Genomic DNA, 21,227 nt, shown 5'->3' on the forward strand with positions numbered 1-21,227 from the left:
ACTAAGTTTTCCATTAAATAAAACTGCCCTAATAATCACCTTCTAACTCCACAATTTCCATTCTCTCTCCTTCAACATCTTGGCCAACAAACTTCAAGCCTTGTTCTTCCAAACACTTTTTCCAGACTGGATTCACCTGTTGAGGCATGAAAAATAATTCTGCTGGTCTCTCAGCTCACTATCTTTCCAGAGTACCAGCAAGCTGGAATCCTCACCTCAAATCGGTGGCGGTGCCTCTCTTCCAAGTAGTCTGCGTCTCCATAGAGTTTCCCTGGCAAAACAAACAGGCTGGATGTAGAGAACTTTATCTCACAGGATGATGCGTTCACAAAAACATCTTCCTTCCTGCTTTACTTTTCATCATCTACACAGCCAGGTCTTTTGAGGGCTATTTCTATGAATCTGCTAAGGTCACCTGCTTTTAACAGCACAGTTTAGACTAATTCTTGGGCTTTTGACTCTTTCTGACAACACTACAGAAAGCCATAACAGAAACAAGACTCTCACCACCACCCTCAAACACGATTGCAAAGTATGGGCACTTCGCTGCTAGAAAACTGCCTTGGAAAGCAAATCAGGATGTACGAAACGGCAAGGCCCTGGGAACATGGCGGGATGGGAGGCATTTTAAGAGCTGCACAGATGACCTCTGATGACCATGCAGTTCCAATCACGGTCATCAAAGGCCATCAGCCCTCAGTGGCTGCATGTGAACAAGCTGGACATTTGCAAATGGGCTGCTCTACTGACTCATTTCACAGTTGCCTCGAGATCCACAAATCCACAGAACATCAGAGTTGGTAAGAGAAAGATCCCATACCCAAGTGACTCCAGCTATGCTGCTACAGAACGCCCGGACAGACACAAGGGTGCCTCTGCTAATACATTAAAGGCAGAATTTTCCCAGTAGACAAGAAGGAAATCTGTGTAACAGTCATTTTCTTAACTATTTTCCTCCCAAAATTATCCTAAACCTTCAGCATCTATTAGTACTTTATTAGAACAGAATCTACTTAGGCTGAATCATATGAAATTGCCATTTTTGTGTGACAAAAATTGCCAAACATCAGCAATTGATATGGCTGGTCTTAATAGGAAAGTAACCGATAAGGATGAATGTAACCTCACTGCCTCATTCTGTTGAGGCGCCCATGCCTAGGAGTCTGACTGCACTGCCAGTGTCCTTTCTAAGACCCACACTGCTTCTATAGCTATCACAGTGCATCCTAAAAGGGTATGAATAAGAGAGGAAAGAACGAACTTCAAAAGCAAGAATGAAACGAAAAAAAGCCAGCCTGCTCCTCGAAACCACAGCACCACCCTAAGACACGCGTCCTGGGCGCGCAGAGCCAAAGGCTGGGCCAGCGCGAGGCAGCTCTTACTCATGACTGAGTTCTTGGTCTGGAACAGGGTTCTCCTCTTGCCCAGCCTCATGGTTCCGCCCATCTGCCCTGGGTTGTGTTCTGGCATGTCTACGACCTGGAGATGTTCAGAAAACAGACACCAACTACAGAACTCTGCTTCCACTAGAGAGAAACCTCCCTCGCTGAGTGGGTGGCAAAAGCTTGTAAGTAAGCTCTAATTCTCCAGGCTTTCCTTATGAGACGTTTTGTCACAGAAGAAAATGCCTCCCAGTTGGCATTTGTAACCTCGGTTGGGTGGAGGCTCCGTCCTTCAGCCTGTCCTCCTGATCTGCAGACAGGACCACAGCAGCCCCTCCTCGGGCTAGTCCCGCCCCAGCACTGTGGACGGTAAGCATCACTTCCTTAGAAAGACTGATACAGTAGCACAGACACGGACTGGATGTGTCATAACATGTCTGTCATTGCCCCAGCTAGCCTGATGACTGCTCAAAGGCAAGGGATGCAGGGCTAGCACCCTGCAGCTTAGCAAGCATCTGAGGACTGGGTGGGCCATGCACTGATGGCCCAGTCCACCTCTCAGCCCAGCGTTCCCAGGCACCTTCTGATTCCAGGCTCTCTGTGCCCTGTTCCTCCTGACCCCAAAGCCCCATGCTGCAAAACATTTGCTGGTCCACTCCTGAGGCCTTAGTATCAGCAAAGTTCAATTTCAGGTCAACAAACACATAGTGATGCTAAGTGCCGTGAGATCAAGAACTTTGTCCGTCTCATTTAGCACGGTGTCCTCGGTGACAAGGGCAGTCCCAGCATATAGTACGCATCCACATTTGTTGAATGCTGAAAAACGTAAATAAGTGCCCTTCCCTTTACATCCCTGTCACCCTGGGCTGGGAATTCAAAGGTGATTAAAGGCACCATCCCTCCTCCATGTGCCTAACAGTACAGCGGGCTGAGAATGCCACATGCCCTCGGCATGAAATCTAACGCAAGGTACGCCAGCCTGGAAAATCTTTGGATACGGTTAAGCCAACCAGTGCTCCAACCCAGCAGTTCTCCCAGGACTATGGCTGGGGATCCCATGAATTAATATATAATATACATATGAAAGCAGTGAGAGCAGCGGCTGGCACACAGTAAGTACACATGCCAGGGTCTCATATTAGTATCTATACTGTGTTCTGGGAGTTGAGGGGAGTAGGGATGGAGAAGAATTTTAATCAGGAATCCCCTCCAGTTTCCTGGGCTGGTACCTGTCTTAAAAACTTTCTGTGGTCAATGAGAAAGATTAGGGAGGAATTACATAATGAAAAAGAAAAGTTTTTCCTCTCTGGTAGGTCTGAGTGCCCAAAACCTCAGGGTTCTTTGGGATGGACTCAAGCAGTCTCACTTCCTGTCTCTAATCATCAATCACGTTCATAAATGCCCCTTCTACACCCTTCTAAGCCCTGTGGAGGTTCAAACACTTGACTCACCACAGGATGACTGGTCATAGGGTCAAACTCTGTAGAATTGGCATCTGAAATACCAAAATACTTGTTATGAAAATAGTTACAAACAAAAGCGATTAATAGTTTCATTGCTAAGCTCTAAACACAACTTCCCTCCTCAGTTTAAGATCAGTGATTAGAACAAAAACTAAAGATAGCATTCCCCTGACCTCATCCCCAGAGGAGATCTCACTATGGTCCAGGCTCGAGTGCAGTGGTGCGATCATAGCTCACTGCAGCCTTGAACTCCCAGGTTCAAGCAATCCGCCGGCCTCAGCCTCCCAAGGTCAAACTACAGGGGCACACTACCACATCCAGCTAATTTTTTTTCATTTTTTGGAGAGACAAAGGCTATATTGCCCAGGCTAGTCTCAAACACCTGGGCTCAAGCAATCCTGCTTTGGCATCCCAAAGTACTGGGATTACAGGTGCAAGCCACCAGACTGGCAATAAATAGCATTTTTAAGACATAAAATACTCAACCCACACACACGTGAATTTTTTTACATTAAGTATAACTCTCTGGAAAGTCAATCAGTACAAAATGGGAAAATCAAAACTAATGGCATAACCTAGTAATTTTTAATTAGATACTGCATCTTTGACAGTTTTTTTTTTTTTGAGACAGAATTTCACACTTGTTGCCCAGGCTGGAGTGCAATGGCGTGATCTCGGCTCACCGAAACCTCCACCTCCAGGTTTCAAGCGATTCTCCTGTCTCGGCCTCCCGAGTAGCTGGGATTACAGGTATGCACCACCATGCCCGGCTAACTTTGTATTTTTAGTAGAGACGGGGTTTCTCCATGTTGGTCAGGCTGGTCTCGAACTCCCGACCTCAGGTGATCTGCCTGCCTCGGCCTCCCAAAGTGCTGGGATTACAGGCATGAACCACTGCACCCCGCCTGTGACAGTTCTTATATTGTTTGTGTTTTAAGACAAGAGTCTCACTATGTCACCCAGAATGGAGTGCAGTGGCACAATCTTGGCTCACTGCAACCTACACCTCCGGAATTCAAGTGATTCTCATGTCTTGGCCTCCCAAGTAGCTGGGATTACAGGCACACACCACCACACCTGGTTAATTTTTGTATTTTTAGTAGAGATGGGGTTTCTCCATGTTGGCCAGGCTGGTCTCAACCTCCTGGCCTCAAGTGATTAACCCACCTCAGCCTCCCGAAATACCGGGATTACAGGCCTCAGCCACCATGCCCGGCCAAGTTTTTATATTGTCTTAATGTTTCAGACTCTTGTCTCTCTGAGATAAACAAGTACTATTTCTTCTATACGTCTTTCATCTCAGCAGCTAATACAATGCCCTACTCAACTGTTTCACTCAATAGCTCAGTCAGAAATGAACTGATTTCAACTCAACCTTTCTATCCTTCACTGAACTTACCGTCTAACCAAAGCAAAACCACTAAAGACCAAAAGGCAAAGGACCAAGTTCCTGGTACTATGTGAATGCTGGGCACTGTTCTCCTCCTGGCCTGAACCAGGGTCCAGTCTCAACTGAAGTGTAAGCTCATCACCAAAGCACCTACCCATTTGGGAATTTAAGTGAGAGGCAGAGGTCTGGGGCTGTGAAGGATACAGGGAGGCCAGAAAGCCAGCTCTGGGGTGGCGGGTGATAAGACAGTGCCTCTCAGGACTCAGAAGCCAGCACTCAAGGGCATGCTGTCTACCAAACTGAGCCACACCCCCAGGTCACTGTGAAGCAGCCTCTCAGGGAAAGGGTGAATGAAACCCAGCCCTAAACCATATGCTGGCCACCAGAGTCACTTGTACTTTATAAAGTCAAACTGCTTTTACATTCCTTCAGGTTACTTTATTTTCCACAGAATTTACAAGGTCTTTCTGAAAATCTAGTATTTGTCGGGTGGGCTACAAATAAATGGGCTGCGGCGGACCATTCTATGGGTGGCCCCAGTGCAGCATGCTCAGTCTTCACATCCATGTGTGTTCTCCTCCCCTGCCGGCTCGGGGCTTGGCCACGTGACTTGTTTTGGCCAACGGGACATCAGCAGGCCTGATAAGTGCCTGCATAATAGGCCTGTCATTTTGGAAGCCAGCTGCCCGCCCTGTGTGAGGAAGCTTGGGCTGGATGAATGAATGATGAGCCACTAGGTGGAGACAGCATCTTGACGTCCCTGCTGGGCCGAGCTCACAGCTGAACGCGAGGCAGGAGTGTGCCCCATCTCAGATACTACACCACATGCAGCTGACACCCAGGCACTGAGCCAAACCACAGAATAGTGAGATGAGAAGTCACTGCTGTTGGGAGCCACTGAGCTTTAGGGAGGTCTGTCACATAGTAATACACAGCTAGGCGAAGAGCTGATATTATCTGAGCATTTCCCTATTTTCCAGGCACTGCTAGAGACTATTTACATACATTATCTCCCTTAATCATGTGAAGTACGTACCTTTATTACTCCCATTTTACAGAAAAAACAGAGGCCCATAAAGGCTAAGTAATTTGCTTAAACTCACCCATAAGCGATAAGGTTGGAATCTGAGCCCAGTTTCAATAGCTCCAGAGCCAAGGTTCTCATAATAACTGCCCAAGCCTCACTTAGGACAAGGACTTCTCACCAGGCACCAGCTTCAGGATGGTGGCCACGGTGATCAAAGTGACCGAATCTCAAGAACAGGAACACAGGGGCAGAAGGCAAAGGAGGGAGTCTGGCTGTGCTCCCTCCTTCCTGCGTGGAGGAGCCGTGCTGTTCCTCAAGAGGCAAGGCAGCTCCCTTATGGCACACCATGAGGTGCTAGGAACCCAGGCCTGCCCTTCTCAAAGCTCCTGATCACCCAGGTGGCAACAGGCCTCATATCCTCCAGAAATACGCAAGCGGGAATTGAATGAGTGTCTTAATGCACGCTTACCTCGCCATCCCAGCACGTTTCTTGAGAATTCAACCACTGCCAACTGCATCCCTAAGCACACGCCTTCCAGGCGGGGGGAAAAACAAACAAAACTCCATTGAAAAGGCAGCTCCTACTTTTCCCAGCAGCCTCTGCAATGGCCTTTGTGTCCTTTATTTGGAGAACTATAATCGCAAACTCATAACTTCCTGCTATGAACAAGTACTCTCTGCTGTTACACTTTACTTGTATTAGGTTTCAAAAACTGCATGTAAAGTAGATGAAAATTCTAGATTTGCAAAGTCATCCCATTTTAGAAGTGATATTCTGTTCAGTACTTTTTTCCCCCCAGACAGGGTCTTGCTGTTGCCCACTGTGGAGTGCAGTGGAGAGATCTTGGCTCACTACAGCCTCGAATTTCTGGGATCCAGCAATCCTCCTGCCTCAGCCTCCACAAGTGTTGGGTTTACAGGTGTGAACCACCATGCCTAGCCTCGGTACTTTAAAATTCAAGTTTTCTTACCCTCTCTCATTAAGTTTTTATTTACAATTGTTCAAGTTGAAAATTACTAAAATGTACAGCACCAGGAGGCATGCAAAATCATTTTGTCCAATTACAGTCTGCTGTTGTGCCAAGTGAGCAGATATAAAACTCACATGTGCTGCAAACAGCTGGGCTCATTAAATGGACAGGAATTCACAATTCATTCTCTCAAAATTCCACGACATCTACATGTAGCTCATAAGCATAAATAAGCTTTCCAAGACTGAATTTGTCTCCAAAGAGAAACATGAAGGCTTCTACTTGGGATCCTATCCACAAAGACAGCACGTTTCAGTAATCCCCCCACTTTGTTCATAGGCTCCCACGTGGCACTGTTCCCCACTCTTTCCTACTCTAAGTGAAGACTGCACTGCAGAGCTCCTTACCCAAAAAAGGCTTTTTCTGATTCCGAGCCCAGGCAATTGCTTGGATTTTTCCTTCTGTTCCTCGAACACCAAATCCTCCTGGAACCAGCACTCCACTGCACAAAAGAACAAACCACAAAGGCAACTCCCCTTTTCTACCAGTCCAGCTTGCAATAATCGCCTAACGGGCCATTACCAAGACACTGAAGCCATGAATTAACCCCATACATTGTGCTATTGGGACAATGAATTGTATGCAAACACTATGAACTTAGAAACTGCATAGGAAACTATGGACTTTGCTTAGTAACTTAAGAACATGCTTATTTCAAGTGAAAAAGATGGTATACATAACTGCAATACTGCCACTGCACTATCTTTGGTACTGAGTTGTTCACAATTTTTTTTCCTTGAGACAGGGTCTCACACTGTTACCCAGGCTGGAGTGCAGTGGTGTGATCACAGCTCACTGCAGCCTTGATCTCCCAAGAAGCTGGGACAACACCCAGCTGGTTTTGTTGTTTTTGTTGTAGAAACAGGGTCTCCCTATGTTGCCCGGGCTGGTCTTGAACTCTTGGGCTCAAGCAATCCTCCCACCTCAGCCTCTCAAAGTTTTGGGATTACAGGCATGAGCCACTGTGCCCAGCCCAAAATTTTAAATACATATATTAATATTAACAATTTATTTTACATCTTGGCTTAAAATGCTCCTCTAAGGGGGCCTTTCTTCATCAGCTGTGTGTGCCGTACTAACCAAGACACTCAGAAGAAAGTGTACACCTCCGTAATATTCAACTATTCTAGTGAACCAGAAATTCTTGCTAATGTTTTACTATTATAAATAACAGCTGCCAAAACAATTGATGAGACTCTACTGATGGGTACTCATCAAATGTTCTGGATGAAAAATCGTTAAATGAGCCTCATCAATAGATGCATACGGCAAACAATATCAAAATCAGAACAGCTTTTCAGATCCAATGATATTGACAAGCTGCATTTTTTAAGGATTAAATCAGATAGCATGTAGTCTTTTCAACAATTAAAAAATATTTTAACAAGTCAATTACCTACTACTGGCACATGAAAACAAGAGGACTTTTTCATTAAAACAAACCAAAAGAACTCTGGAAACCCAAGGCAGTGAACTCTACTCACTGAGCACTACAGAGCTTCTGCCAAGCTTCGTGGTAGCGCACAGGCTCTTCTTGCGAGGTGATGGGCTCCAAGTCCGCAGAATCTATGTACTGGATGTTATTCAGACAGGGGAGAAAAGCAGGCTCGTGACCCCAGGCTGTGCTTTCTTAATTTTTAAGTAATATTATCATTTTATCAAAGTTCTGTCTTTCTTGATTCTGGCTTTAAAGCGATCATCTTAATATATTTAATAACTTAAACATTTTTTAAATATGAGGTTTTAAAATACAACAGTTTCCTTCAAAATCATTAAACTCCCAAATCTCTCTCTTTCCGCACTCTACTGTGTTCAGGATCTGGTCTCAGCTAAGCCTCTGCAGCAGACTCTAGCGGGCTTTCTGTTCAATGACACCCTCCTCAGCCCATCTTCCGCCCAGCTTTTGTGAGTTTTTTCTTTTTCTTTCTACCATATTGAAGCATAATTCACATACAATAAAATACAAGCATTTTAAGTGCATACTTTGAAGAGTTTTGTCAGACATACACACCAAGATATAGAATGAGCCGGGCGTGGTGGCTCACACCTATAATCCCAGCACTTTGGAAGGCCGAGGCGGGTGGATCACTTGAGGTCAGGAGTTCGAGACTAGCCTGGCAAACATGGTGAATCCCCATCTCTACTAAAAATACAAAAAAAAAAAAAAAAAAATAGCTGGGTGTGGTGGCATGCACCTGTAGTCCCAGCTACCCAGGAGGCTGAGGCAGGAGAACTGCTTGAACCCGGAAGGAGGAGGTTGCAGTGAACTGGGGTCGTGCCACTGCACTCCAGCCTGGGTGACAGAGCGAGACTCCATCTCAAACAAAACAAAACAAAACATAAGTTACCATCTTCCCAGAATGTGCCCCTCTACCTCCTACCCCAAACAACCTCAGATCCAATTTCTATCATCACAGATTCGTTTTGCCTCTTATAGAACCTCATATAAATGGAGCCAAATAGTATATAACCTTTTGTGTCTGGCTTCTTTTGCTTAGTGTTTTTGAAGTTCATCCATGTTGCTGTGTTTATCAGTAGTTTGTTCCTTTGCTTTTTTAACTTTTTTTTGCAGAGACGGGGGTCTCGCTATGTTGACCAGGCTGCTCTCGAACTACTGGCCTCAGGCAATCCTCCCACAGCAGAGCCTCCCTAAGTGTTGGGATTATGGGCTTGAGCCAGTCAGTGTTCAGCCTGGTTTGTTCCTTTTCATTGCTGAGTGGTTTCTACTATATAAATAAACCATTACAAATTGATCCATTGACAGGCTATAAATATTTGGGTTGTTTCGAGATTTCAGCTGTTATGAATAATTTGTCCATTTGAATAAAAATCTTTTTTTGTGGATGTTTTCAAGTCTCTCAAGTGAGTATCTGGGAATGGACTTATTGGATCACATGTCTCTACCTTGATAAGAAACTACCAGACTGTTTTCTAGTGCGGTGGTGCCATTTTACACCCCAGCAGCAAGTTAAGAGCTCCACAGCCTCTCTAACACTCAGCCGCTCTAGTGGGTATGTGTCACTATCTCATTGTGACTTCATGTGCACTGATTTCCCTGACAACTAGAGGTGGTGAGCACCTTTTCATGTTTATCACCTACATCTTTTTTGGAAGTGTCTGTTCAAATCTTGTGCCCACTTTTTAAATGACGGTGTTCACCGTTTTTCTACAATCTCCTACCTAAACCCTGCAGTTAGTTTCCTGAACCTCACGGTAAGACCCAGATTTGGCCCAGTTCATGGAATTGTGGGCAGGCCCTCACCAGCCTGTCTCCAGACAGCCTCCAATTCACAATTTCCATCCACAGTGTTTCCAACTGCTCCACATCTCCAAGCCCTTGGATGTGCTCTATCTATTCTAACAGGAATGCCCCTTCCGAGCCTTCTCCATCCTACCCACCCCAACCTGGTGTCCCTCCATGAGGAAGTCTGCCTTCCTCATGTGTCTGCCACAGCAGGTTCAGCCTCTATGTGTTCCTTCCTTCCTAAGAGACTCAATATTCCTTAAAGGCAGAGACTGTTGCCTTTTCATCCATCTCTCATCCTCTGCCACCTAACAAACATATGGCAGCCACAGACTAACTCCAAGTGGATAAAATAAATGAATGATGGAAAGAACTAGCAAATAAGAAGTCAGGGCCGTGTAATGGGATTTAAATTCTTAAAACACGTATACAACAGGCCATTCTGCAGGAACCTGTCCAGCGGCACAAAGCAAACTAAATTCTCACGCTGAGAAACACCTGGGAAGTAGAAAGCAAACCCCAATGTGGGGACAGCTATATGGGGCCCGTTTAACAACCTCAGCACTGAGCCCCAAATTTACCTCTGACCTTCATCTCTTCCTGAAAAGCTCCAGCTGATGGGCCGGGAAGAAAAGGAATAAAGGGGACAGGCAGAAGGGAGGGTTTAAGGACAGCTGACGTAGCGCTTACCATATGCCAGGCATAATTCTCAGCACTTTGTATTCACGAACTTCTTACAACAACCCTAGGAGGAAGGCACCATCACCATCCCTTTTTAACAATGCGGAAACTGAGGCACAAAGAGGGTTAAGTAAGTTGTCTAGGTCTCACCGCTTGTAGATGACAGAGCTAGAATCTGAGCCCTGGTCACCAGGCTCAGGCATCCATGCTTTTTTTTTTTTTTTTAAGACGGAGTCTCACTCTGTTGCCCAGGCTGGAGTGCAGTGGTGCAATCTCGGCTCACTGCAACCTCCACCTCCCAGGTTCAAGCAATTTTCCTGCCTCAGCCTCCCAAGTAGCTAGGACTACAAGCACATGCCACCATGCCTGGCTAATGTTTTGTATTTTGAGTAGAGATGGGGTTTCACCATGTTAGCCAGAACGGTCTCAATCTCCTGACCTCGTGATCTGCCCACCTCGGCCTCCCAAAGTGCTGGGATTACAGGCGTGAGCCAACACGCCCAGCCACGGCATCCATGCTCTTAACCATGACACTCTACTGCCACCCACAGACAAGCAGGGCCATGCCCCACCATTCCACCAGCTCAGCTGCTGCCCGCCATGGCACAGACCAGAACACAGTAACTACCATTTACTGAGTGCCTGCCCTGCATCCCAGAGAAACCTCACAGCTCCATGAGGTCAATATTCTCATTCCCACTCTGCAATAAGTGATAAGCACAGGTTAGGAAAGGCAGCCCACATGCCAACAAAGTCTCCAAGAGCCTCCTGCTATCAACTGTGCAGCATGCCTGTGGCCCACCAGTGGTCCCCATTTCCAGAGGGCATTTTATTTGGTTACCTGATAGTCATAGCCAAGAACTCAAGTCTCTCCACCCTCTCCTCTAGCCATCTCTCCCCTTCATTAATTCCTGAAAATGCTCTACGGCCTTCTCAAAGCCACGAAGCAACCACAAATCTTTTTAATCCTTAAAAAGTAATTCCTTAAAAAGTAATTCTGAGCTCCAAAAACAGAAAGCAGATATGACGCAGCACCTACGAGACTACAGACTGCTTCCCTGCTCATCCTTTGGCTGTATCTGTGCCACCCTCCTTACCTTGATTTCCAATTTGTGGTTGATGGCCAGTGCAGAATGCTCCAGAGCCTTAATGACAGAGGCATAGGAGTCTGAGAACTTCGTGTATTTGCCCACAAGGGCAATAGAGCAGGTCTCCAGCAAGCGATCATATCTATCAAATAAACGTCAAGAAAAACCCAGTTACTCAGAAGGTACACGCTATCATGAGACCAAAATAGCTATTTCAAGAGAAAAAAAAACACGTCTGGCCAGGAATGAGCTCACGCCCATAATCCTATAATCCCAGCACTTTGAAAGGCTGAGGTGGGGGGATCTTGATCCCAGGAGTTGGAGGTTACAGTGAGCTGACTGCACCACTGCACTACAGCCTGGGCAACAGTGTGAGACCCTGCCTCAAAAAACCCCCACAAAAACAACAAAAACACATCTGGGAAGAATATAACGGGAATAGCTATTATCTGAGTTCTGTGTACAGACCAGTAAAGAGGAAGTAATTTTCAGATCAACATGGCAGGCTTTGCAAAGAAAGTTTTGTTTTTGTTTTTTTTTTTGAAACTTACAAAGAGTTTCAATATCTCACACAAATTTGCCTACAAAAAATTTTTTTCATACCAAAGGCCAAAAAAAAAACAGACATAAACAGACAATTCACAAGAATCAATGGGATGAAGGCAAGTGTCAAACAAATTATGGGATATTCACAAAATAGAAAAGTCCACACTCATTAAAAGTTTTCATTGTAAAATACAATAACAGAGCAAAATGCTTATAATGTTTTATGAAAAAGGATGATAAAATTGCCATTCTGGTAGCTACATGTAAGCAGACAAAGACTGAAAGGAAAATGTTGAAATGAAAAACGATTCTCACAGAGCAACGGAATGAGTATGCCCTCTCCAAATGCTTCTAGGCCGCCATATTGATCTTGCAACTAAGATAAGGCCTGCCCATTGCTCTAAGACACGAAGTGAAGATCTCTCAAGGGATGTGACAGCATCACCAAGCCTTAAAAGGATGTAGTGGAGTAGGCAGCAACACATCCCCGTCCTAATGTGATCCCTTTCTGGTGTGGGGTGAGACACACATTCCCAAACACAGCTCAGATCTCTGGGGTGGTACCCAGGAGTGCTCCAGCCACTGTCAGCCATTCATGTGGGCTTTGGATATGCACACTCACCCGCTGCCACCAGGACGCCTGTCTGCACTGATTTAGTTGGTAAGAGACAAGCGTGTTAAGACATAACCCGAACTCAGTGTCTGGAGGCCCGGCACCTGGCCCGGCCCTACCAGGATCTCCTCATCTGTGCCACAGCTACGTGACAGCTAAGATCTTTTCTGAACATCTCTTACTATAAAGGCCCTTCTAATGAGTGGATGGCAGAAGTGCAAAAGTGCTAGGGCTAGAGTCGGCTTCACCAGCCCTACAAAAGAGTAAAGGAGGCTACCACTCCCAGCTCCTCATTGCAGGCAAACCTGTCAGCCATCTCCTTCCATTTCATCAGCATTTTTCTTGGCTGCCTCTCAATAGGAAGGTCAAGTCTTCGAAGAAAATAATCTACAACCCCTTGCTCCTCTAACAACAAGGGGACTCGGTAGATGGATGAGACATCGTGGACACAGATCACCTGTTTAGAAAAAAGCAAGTTATTAAATAAAAGCAAAAACTCACCAGGCTTACAGCCCCCTACTAGCTATGTGACCTTGTAAAAATATTATGTATTTGAAAACAGAAAAAAGGACAATTTTCTAGATAAACTACTAAAACAGACTCAAGAATAGAATAGAAAATTAGTGGCCAATCTATTATGAACATGGATGCAAAAGTCCTTTAAAAAAATTCATGGCTGGGCAAGGTGGCTTATGCTTATAATCCTAGTACTTTGGGAGGCCATGGCAGGAGGATTGCTCAAGCTCAGGAGTTCAAGACCAGACTGGGCAACATGGTAAAACACTGTCTCTACAAAAAATACACAATTTAGCCAGGCATGGTGGGCATGTGCATGTAGTCTCAGCTACTTGGGGGGTAGCTGAGGTGGGAGAATAGCTTGAGCCTGGGAGCTTGAAGCTGTAGTGAGCTGAGATTGTGCCACTGCACTCCAGCCTGGGTGACAGAGTGAGACTCTGTCTCAAAAAAAAAAAAAACACCCAAAAAATTAGCTGGGTGTGGTGGCATGTGCCCATGGTCCCAGCTACTCAGGAGGCTGAGGTGGGAGGATCACTTGAGCCTGGGAGTTGGAGGTTGCAGTGAGCCAAGATCGCATCACTGTACTCCAGCCTGGGCAACAGAGACAGAACCTGTCTTAAAAAAATAATAATAATAATTCATGATCCAAACCACAAATGTAGTTTAAAAAAAATCATGTCCACGAACCCATGAATGGCTTGACTAGGAACAGTGGTTCTCAAACTCAGCTGCATACTGGAATCATTCAGAGCTTATAAAAGGTCAAAAGCCCATGCTGCACCCCAGACCACTTGAATTAGGATCTCGCGGGGTAGGAGGCAGGCATCAGTATTTTTAAAGCTCCCCAAAAGTGATTCCAGTGTGCAGTCAAGTTTGAGAACTACTGTGTTAGGAAATTTAACAGTGGAATTCACCACATAAACAGAAAACAGATTAAGGAGGAAAAAAATTCCCTCAGTAGATGTAGACTTGATAAAAATTCAAAACCAAATTCATAATAAAAATTATTGGTAAATTAAGATTAGGGAAAATTTGGCAATATAAAAAACCCACAGTAAACATCACATGGTTTAATATTAATGCTTACTATTTAAACTCCAGAACAACGCCAGAATGGCCACTTTCAGTACTTCTATTCAATGATGTACTGAAGATATTAGCCATTATCATTAGACAAGAAAAAAAAATGAACCAGAAAACAAGAAGCGGTTGCCACTGAATAATGCATACAATATCACTGCTTATCCATAAAAACCAAAAGAATTTACAGGTAAACAATCAGTACTAATAGAATTTTAGTAAGGTTGCTAGGCTGTAGATGAATGGACAGAGGTCAGCAGGGTCTCCTACACATGGGGTATATCTAATCTGAAAATATAATTTTTAAAAATACACGGTAGTAATAAAAATTATGAATAGCTATAAATAAGTCTAAACAACTTTATGAAGATTAGTAAATCTATAATGTACCTTTATTTTTAGAAAGTATAGAAAGTATCCAAGGATAGTCTTTTCCACAAATGGGGCTGAGGCAAGTAGATATCCACATGTAAAAATTTCAACGCTTACCTCACACTACACACAAAAATTAACCTAGAATGGATCATGTAAGACCTAAAACTAACTTTTACAAGAAAATCTTCATGACCTTGGTTAAGCAAGGAGTTCTTAGACAAGACAGTGAAAGCACAATCCATAAAAGAAAAACAGACTGGACTTCATCGAAATTTAAAAGTGTCTGTGCTCTAAAAGACACTATTAAGAAAATGAAGGCCAGGTGCAGTGGCTCACACCTGTAATCCCAGCACTTTGGGAGGCCAAGGCAGGCAGATCACTTGAGGTCAGGAGTTCGCAACCAGCCTGGCCAACTTGGCAAAACCCCGTCTCTACTAAAAATACAAAAATTAGCCAGGCGTGGTGGCGCATGCCTGTAGTCCCAGCTACTCAGGAGGCTGAGGCAGGAGAATCGCTTGAACACGGGAGGCAGAGATGGCAGTGAGCCGAGATCATGCCACTGCACTACAGTCTGGGCAACAGAGCAAGACTCCATCTCAAAAAAAAAGAAGAAAATGAAAAGACAAGGCACAGATAGGGAGAAAATATGTGCAAATCACATACCTGATAAAAGACTTGTATTCAGACTATATCAAGTCAATTCAGTAAGATAAACATTCCGATTCAAAGAATAAGTAAGGCTGGGCATGCCGGCTCATGCCTGTAATCTCAACATTTTGGAAGGCTGAAGCAAGAAGACTGCCTGAGCCCAAAGAGTTCAGGACCAGCCTGGGCAACATAGCAAGACCTCATCTCTACAAAAAATAAAACAGCTGAACATGGTAGCTTCTGCCTAAGGTACTAGCTACTCAGGAGGCTGAGGCAGGAGGGCTGTTTAAGCCCAGGCTGCAGTGAGCTGTGACAGCACCACTGCACTCTAGCCAGGGTGACACAGCAAGACCTTGTCTCTTAAAAAAAAAAAAAAGGCAAGGCCGGGGGTGGTGGCTCACACCTGTAATCCTAGCACTTTGGGAGGCCAAGACGGGTGGCTCACCTGAAGCCAGGAGTTCCAGACCAACTTGGCCCACATGGCAAAACATCATCTCTACTAAAAATACAAAAATTAGCTCGGCGTGATGGCAGGCGCCTATAATCCCAGCTATTCGGGAGGCTGAGGCAGGAGAATCACTTGAACCCAGTGGGTGGAGGTTCCACTGAGCTGAGATTGCTCCACCTCACTCCAGCCTGGATGAAAGAGTGAAAACTCCATCTCAAAAAAAAAGCAAAAAATCTGAAACTTAAACTTAAATGTGGAAATACTTGTTACATTTTTAATAGTGAATATTTTTAAGGCTGGGCACCCTCATGCCTGTAATCCCAGCACTTCGGGAGGCTGAGGCAGGTGGATCACCTGAGGTCAGGACTTTGAGACCAGCCTGGCCAACATAATGAAACCCCAACTCTATTAAAAATACAAAAATTAGCCAGGAGTGGTGGTGCACACCTGTAATCCAAGCTACTCGGGAAGCTGAGGTAGGAGAATCGCTTGAACCTGGGAGGTGGAGGTCACAGTGAGCCAAAGAGATCGCGCCACTGCACTCTAGCCTGGGCGACAGAGCAAGACTCTGTCTCGATTTAAAAAAAAAAGAAATTGAACAATTTTAATGACAACCTATTCTGCTACAGAATTGAATTTCCTTCACTTGCTACGCCAGAAATATCTAAAACCTGGCTAAAGCTACATGCTCAATGTATCACCACAAGAATTTCCATACTAAGCACCACACTTAGATACATTACAGGTTCCAAATTTTGGATTTCCTGCATCATAGGTACAGTAACAAAAACACTAAAATCTCTGTGACAGCCTACAACACCTAGACACCAGGCACCAGAAACATAAAGTTGAATGAGGTGGCCCTTACCCTCCAGAAGCTCAGAGTCTGTGAAGGGACATACACACCACACATGTACACACACACGTGCACATACACACACACACACCAGAAAGATGGGCCCACCAGCAGCATACGTGTGACACCACACAGGAGCCCAGAGAAGGACGCAGTTAACCCTGAAGGCCAAGGGTCAGGAGGTTTGGCAGTTAAAACTTCTCAGACAACACTATGTCTTTGCTAGAACCTGAAGGATGAGAGTGAGTAGGAGACTGCCAGGCCAACAGGAAGAGGGGGACACGGGTTCTTAACAGAAATTAGTCAGTGAAAAAGTACAATCATAGGGAGAGTGGGGGCTACTAGGGGAACTGAAAGATACTCCACCCGGCTGGAGCACAAAGTACAACGAGGCACGGAGAAGAGGCAGGAGGGACACAGGTGTGTTTGGGGAACCAGGAGAGGCAGGGAATGGCCGATGGCGATGGGTTCTTCTGGAACAGCCCACTATCTCTAATTAGAAAGTAACAAGCCTCACTAAACTGATCAAGAGGCTTTAGGACAATTAGAAGCAAAAAACAACTTATTAGAGATGGGAATTTCTACTCACTTGTTCAGGCTCAACATGGCAGAACATTGATATTTTCTCCTTCACTGATGTGTCAAGTGGATTTGAGCACCTGCATACAACCTAGCAGTAGAGAACAAGATGGCTTAGACAGAAGGAAAAGATGACAAAAGTAGGGGTTTCTCCTGATTGAAATTAAAACAGACATCACATTGTTAAGATGAACGAAAACGTTAACTCTCAGCAACAGGCACATAATCCATAAAAATATTATGGCTCGTTTCAAAGCTAAAATCCGTAAACGCCAAACTGGAGAAACATAAGAGAATGGCAGTACAAATGAATACATTAATGAACTACAAGAGCTCTGGGGTTTTCCTCCATTAGTGTTCCCAGGTAGGAGTGAAAATGAGAATAAAAGGACTGAGAGGAAAAATAAGGTCTGGGGAGTACAAGACCTAACACACTCTAAGTATGAACATCCTGCAAACTACAGCCCGGTTCAAAGCACTAATCCTATTTTATCCATCATCAATTATCAAAAGCAAGCCAACAAGACAAAGGTCTTGTCTGTCATGATAGGGTGATCTTAACTAGACATAAAAGATTACACTGCAACCAGTTATCAGGAAATCTTACCAGATCTGGGGAAAGCCCAAGTCCTCTAAGTTCCCGAACACTATTCTGGGTGGGTTTAGTCTTCTGTTCCCCTGTTGAACTTGGCTATTTCACAAAAGGAAAAAAAAAAAAGTTAGTTTCCCTCTGATAAGGAATTTTCAAGTATGACTTCTCCTTGAACCCCTTTTAATAAGGAAATAGATCATTTGGTCACTTACATAATTTAGCTTTTATGTTTGTCAAAGTTACACGTGCATGCATTTGAGAGTCAAATGGTTCTACCAAGCTTGTAAGCAGTATCGGCCCTCACCCACTCTCCCCTTTCCAATCCCTAGAAACAACCGCTCTTCAACTCATAACTGATCTTGCTGGTGCGCTACTTCTTCACATTTACTTGGAGGCATTTTCTATTGATTTCCCTGTTAAATGAGGATCCTGCCCCCATTAGACACTTTCCTGTGCCTGCAGCCCTCTTTTGGGTTTATATACTTTTTAAATATTTAAATACTGTTCCCAAACCATGTGCCACACTTTTCCTTTCTGTACTAAATTATCTTTATTCTTCTCTCACACTTAACAGATACACATGTTACACATGGACTTGTAGGATGGAAATCATTTTCTGTTGGACTTTTTTTTTTTTTTGAAATAGAGACAGGCTCTTGTCACATTGCCCAGGCTGGTCTCAAACTCATAGGCTCAAGCAGTCTTCCCATCTCTGCCTCCCAAACTGCTGAGATAACAGGTGTGAGCTACCATGCCCAGCCTCCACTAGAATTTTTAATGAAATAGCATCACTGTCTTTTAGCTTCCAGTATTGTTGCTGAACGGTGGCGCAATGATTCTTGATTTTTCTCTTTAGAGCCTTCTAGAATTTCTGCCCCATTAGTCTGAACCTTCACAATAATATGCCTTGGTGTAGGTCATCTGTCATCCAATATGATAGGCACCAAGGGGGCCCTTTCAACCCAGAAACTGATGTCTAGAAATTTCCTTGAATTGTTCAGATAAGGGGTCAGAAAATTTTTTCTGTAAAGGCCCTAATAAGTATTTTAGGTTCTGTGGGCCACACAGTCTCTGCCACAAGTATTCAACTCTACTATTCTAGAGCAAAAGCAGCCACAGACAGCGCATAAACAAGTGGACGCAGCTGTATTTCCATAAACTTGATTTCCAAAAACGGAAGGGTAGGTTCATGTGGCCCATAGGCCATCATTTGCTGACCCCTGGGGTTCAGATTATACCTCCATTTCTCTGTTCTTATTTTTTGGAACTCCTATTATTTGGACGTTAGAACTTCTGAGCCAGTCCTCTCATTTTTTTTACCTTTTCTCTCCTATTTTCTATCTCTTGGTCTTTTTGCTGTACTTCCTTGGGTATTTCCTCAACTTACTTTCTCTTAACTTTTTCATTTCTGCTATCGAATTTTTAATTTCCAAGGATTCTTTTCTGTTCTGTTCTCTCAATGTTCCTTTCTTACAGCATCCAGTTCTTATCTAATGGATATAGCTTACCTCCTTTTAATTTTCTAAGAATAGTAATGACAGGTCATTTTTGGTTTTTTGTTGTTTTTTTAAAGTTTCCTCTGCTTGTAGCACCTCAGTTCCCTATGTTTCTTTCTTTCTGTTGTTTGGTCTCTTACCTATCAGATGCTTTCTCCAAGTGTATGGAGGCCTGCTCAAATGCTACCTGTTAAGTTCTGTGTGAGTGGGTAGGCTTGTCATGGTGAAAATTTGGCTGGCTTATTTCATGGGGAGCCCCCCAGAGCCAGTGCCTTTTATCTTGGGCTATCCATACCCCAGAGGACAATCTTACAATCTCCTACGTGGAATGGCCAAGCCTGAACATGATGATTCTGGGAACCGAGTGGTGGAAGAAGGCAAGGAGTGTCAACAGCGTAACATTACACACAACTCCATGTTTGTAGTCGTGTTACTGCCCTCAGCTGTCCCTACTATCTGCTCATCCAGGAACCCTCTCCAGAGAACAAGCCTCCAGTCTTCTGCCAAGGTGGGAGGAGGCTAATGCCCAACTGTGCACTATAGGAAAAAGATGTCAGGGTCTGAGTCTTCCGAAGCAGTAGTTACATGAGGACCACCCTCATCCCACTCCTGAGCTTTTGGGGTTCTGCAGGGCAAACAGGGCTGCTTCTCTGCTTTCATTGCTGCAGGCATAAGATCCGGCACTCAAGGTCAGCTTAGTCAGTTTCTATGCATCCATCTGCTTTCTGGCTGCCCAATTTTTGTTACTATTGACTCCTCTCCACAAGATTTGTCTTTAAAAACAGCCTCTTTACTCTAGTTCCACCATATAGTAAAGACAAATGCACACAGCCAATCTACATCTGCAAATGCAACTGCCCTGATTTTTCAAATGTTTTCTATTTGATCTTTTCAAAAAAGTATGATTGTAACAAATTTAAACTTACAAAGTTCTTTATTCTCTGCTTCCTGCACCTCAAGTGAAAACTACTAGACAAGGAGTGAAAATCATTCCAGTTTACCTTTCCTCCCTCCTCTCCATCTCCCCCAAAGTAAAACTTTCAATGTCTTACTTACCTGGGGAACTAGACTGACATGGATGTTACAAAAGTTCTCTCTTTTGACCTTGAATTGGAACTGACGGAAGGCCTCAATAAAGGGCATGCTTTCTATGTCCCCCACGGTTCCACCAAGCTAGAAGAACAAAGTTGTTTCAGAGGTTAGGCACTAAACCCTTCTCTGGCAGTTTAGTTTTCTAACAACTGTTCTGTCTTCCTGATTCAGTGATCAGTAATTATGTAACACAGACTTTCTAACCCTGTATAATGTTAGTTAACAGGAATTAGACATCTCTTTGTACTAAAAGGTTATTCTTTTGGACAGGCTCATTGTTCCCAAAGGTTATTATGGAACTTTCCACATCATTTCAAGAAAAAGGTCAGATGAGAGAGGTGCCAGGAATGTTATCTGTATCACAGTGACAAAGCAAAAACAAACAAACAAACAAAAAACCTAAATCTTATCTCCTTAGTTAACCATAAATAATTTTTGTAATGAAAAGCATCAGTTGGCTGGGCGCGGTGGCTCACATCTGTAATCCTAACACTTTGGGAGGCCAAGGCAGGCAGATGGCTTGAGCTCAGGAGTTGGAGACAATCCTGGGCAAAATGACGAAACCCTGCCTCTCCCAAAAAAGTACAAAAACTAGCCGGGCATGGTGGTGCGCACTGTAGACCCAGCTACTTGGGAGGCTAAGGTAGGAGAACTGCTGGAGCCCAAGAGGTCAAGGGTGCAGTGAGCCATGACTGCTCCACTGGACTCCAGCCTGGGTGGGTGACAGAGTGAGACCCTGTCTCAAAAAAAAAAAAAAAAAGCATTAGTTATAAACAAAACTGCTGGAACTTTTGAGTCTCCTGTTATCTGAAGAACACTGAGATCCAACAGCTAGGATCAGCACAGCAGGAGTACAGATACTGAAACCAAATGAAGCTCATTCAGAGACGAATGCTCTTGCCAGACGAAAGCAAAAGATCTGCTGACTTGCTCAAGAGATAGATGAAAATGTATCACACTACTCATGGGTACAATCAGTACTAAGTGAATCCATAAATGCTACAAAAAAGGAGCACCGTTTGGGCAAACTACGGTTTTCCCTTGCGTGGCCATTCCACATGACTGTTCCTGTGCCCTTAC

At 44.3% G+C, this 21,227-nt stretch overlaps 1 protein-coding gene across 5 annotated transcripts in view; it reads right to left on the reverse strand.

Moving 5' to 3' along the window:
- Positions 1 to 21,227, reverse strand: part of CTPS1 (CTP synthase 1) — a 32,970-nt gene that overhangs the window by 3,641 nt on the left and 8,102 nt on the right. For all 5 annotated transcript variants that reach the window (XM_002810978.6, XM_009251850.4, XM_009251852.4 and 2 more), the window contains exons 5-16: positions 20,112 to 20,228; positions 17,575 to 17,658; positions 16,978 to 17,058; positions 12,771 to 12,922; positions 11,316 to 11,448; positions 7,778 to 7,866; positions 6,641 to 6,735; positions 5,732 to 5,794; positions 2,834 to 2,877; positions 1,383 to 1,479; positions 216 to 271; positions 40 to 136 (exon numbers count right to left, since the gene is read on the reverse strand). In XM_002810978.6, coding sequence (XP_002811024.4) covers positions 40 to 136; positions 216 to 271; positions 1,383 to 1,479; positions 2,834 to 2,877; positions 5,732 to 5,794; positions 6,641 to 6,735; positions 7,778 to 7,866; positions 11,316 to 11,448; positions 12,771 to 12,922; positions 16,978 to 17,058; positions 17,575 to 17,658; positions 20,112 to 20,228 — 1,108 coding nt within the window. The remainder of the gene's footprint in view (positions 1 to 39; positions 137 to 215; positions 272 to 1,382; positions 1,480 to 2,833; positions 2,878 to 5,731; positions 5,795 to 6,640; positions 6,736 to 7,777; positions 7,867 to 11,315; positions 11,449 to 12,770; positions 12,923 to 16,977; positions 17,059 to 17,574; positions 17,659 to 20,111; positions 20,229 to 21,227) is intronic.

This window comes from Pongo abelii, chromosome 1 (genome assembly GCF_028885655.2).
Source record: "Pongo abelii isolate AG06213 chromosome 1, NHGRI_mPonAbe1-v2.0_pri, whole genome shotgun sequence".
Classification (NCBI taxonomy): Eukaryota; Metazoa; Chordata; class Mammalia; order Primates; family Hominidae; genus Pongo; species Pongo abelii.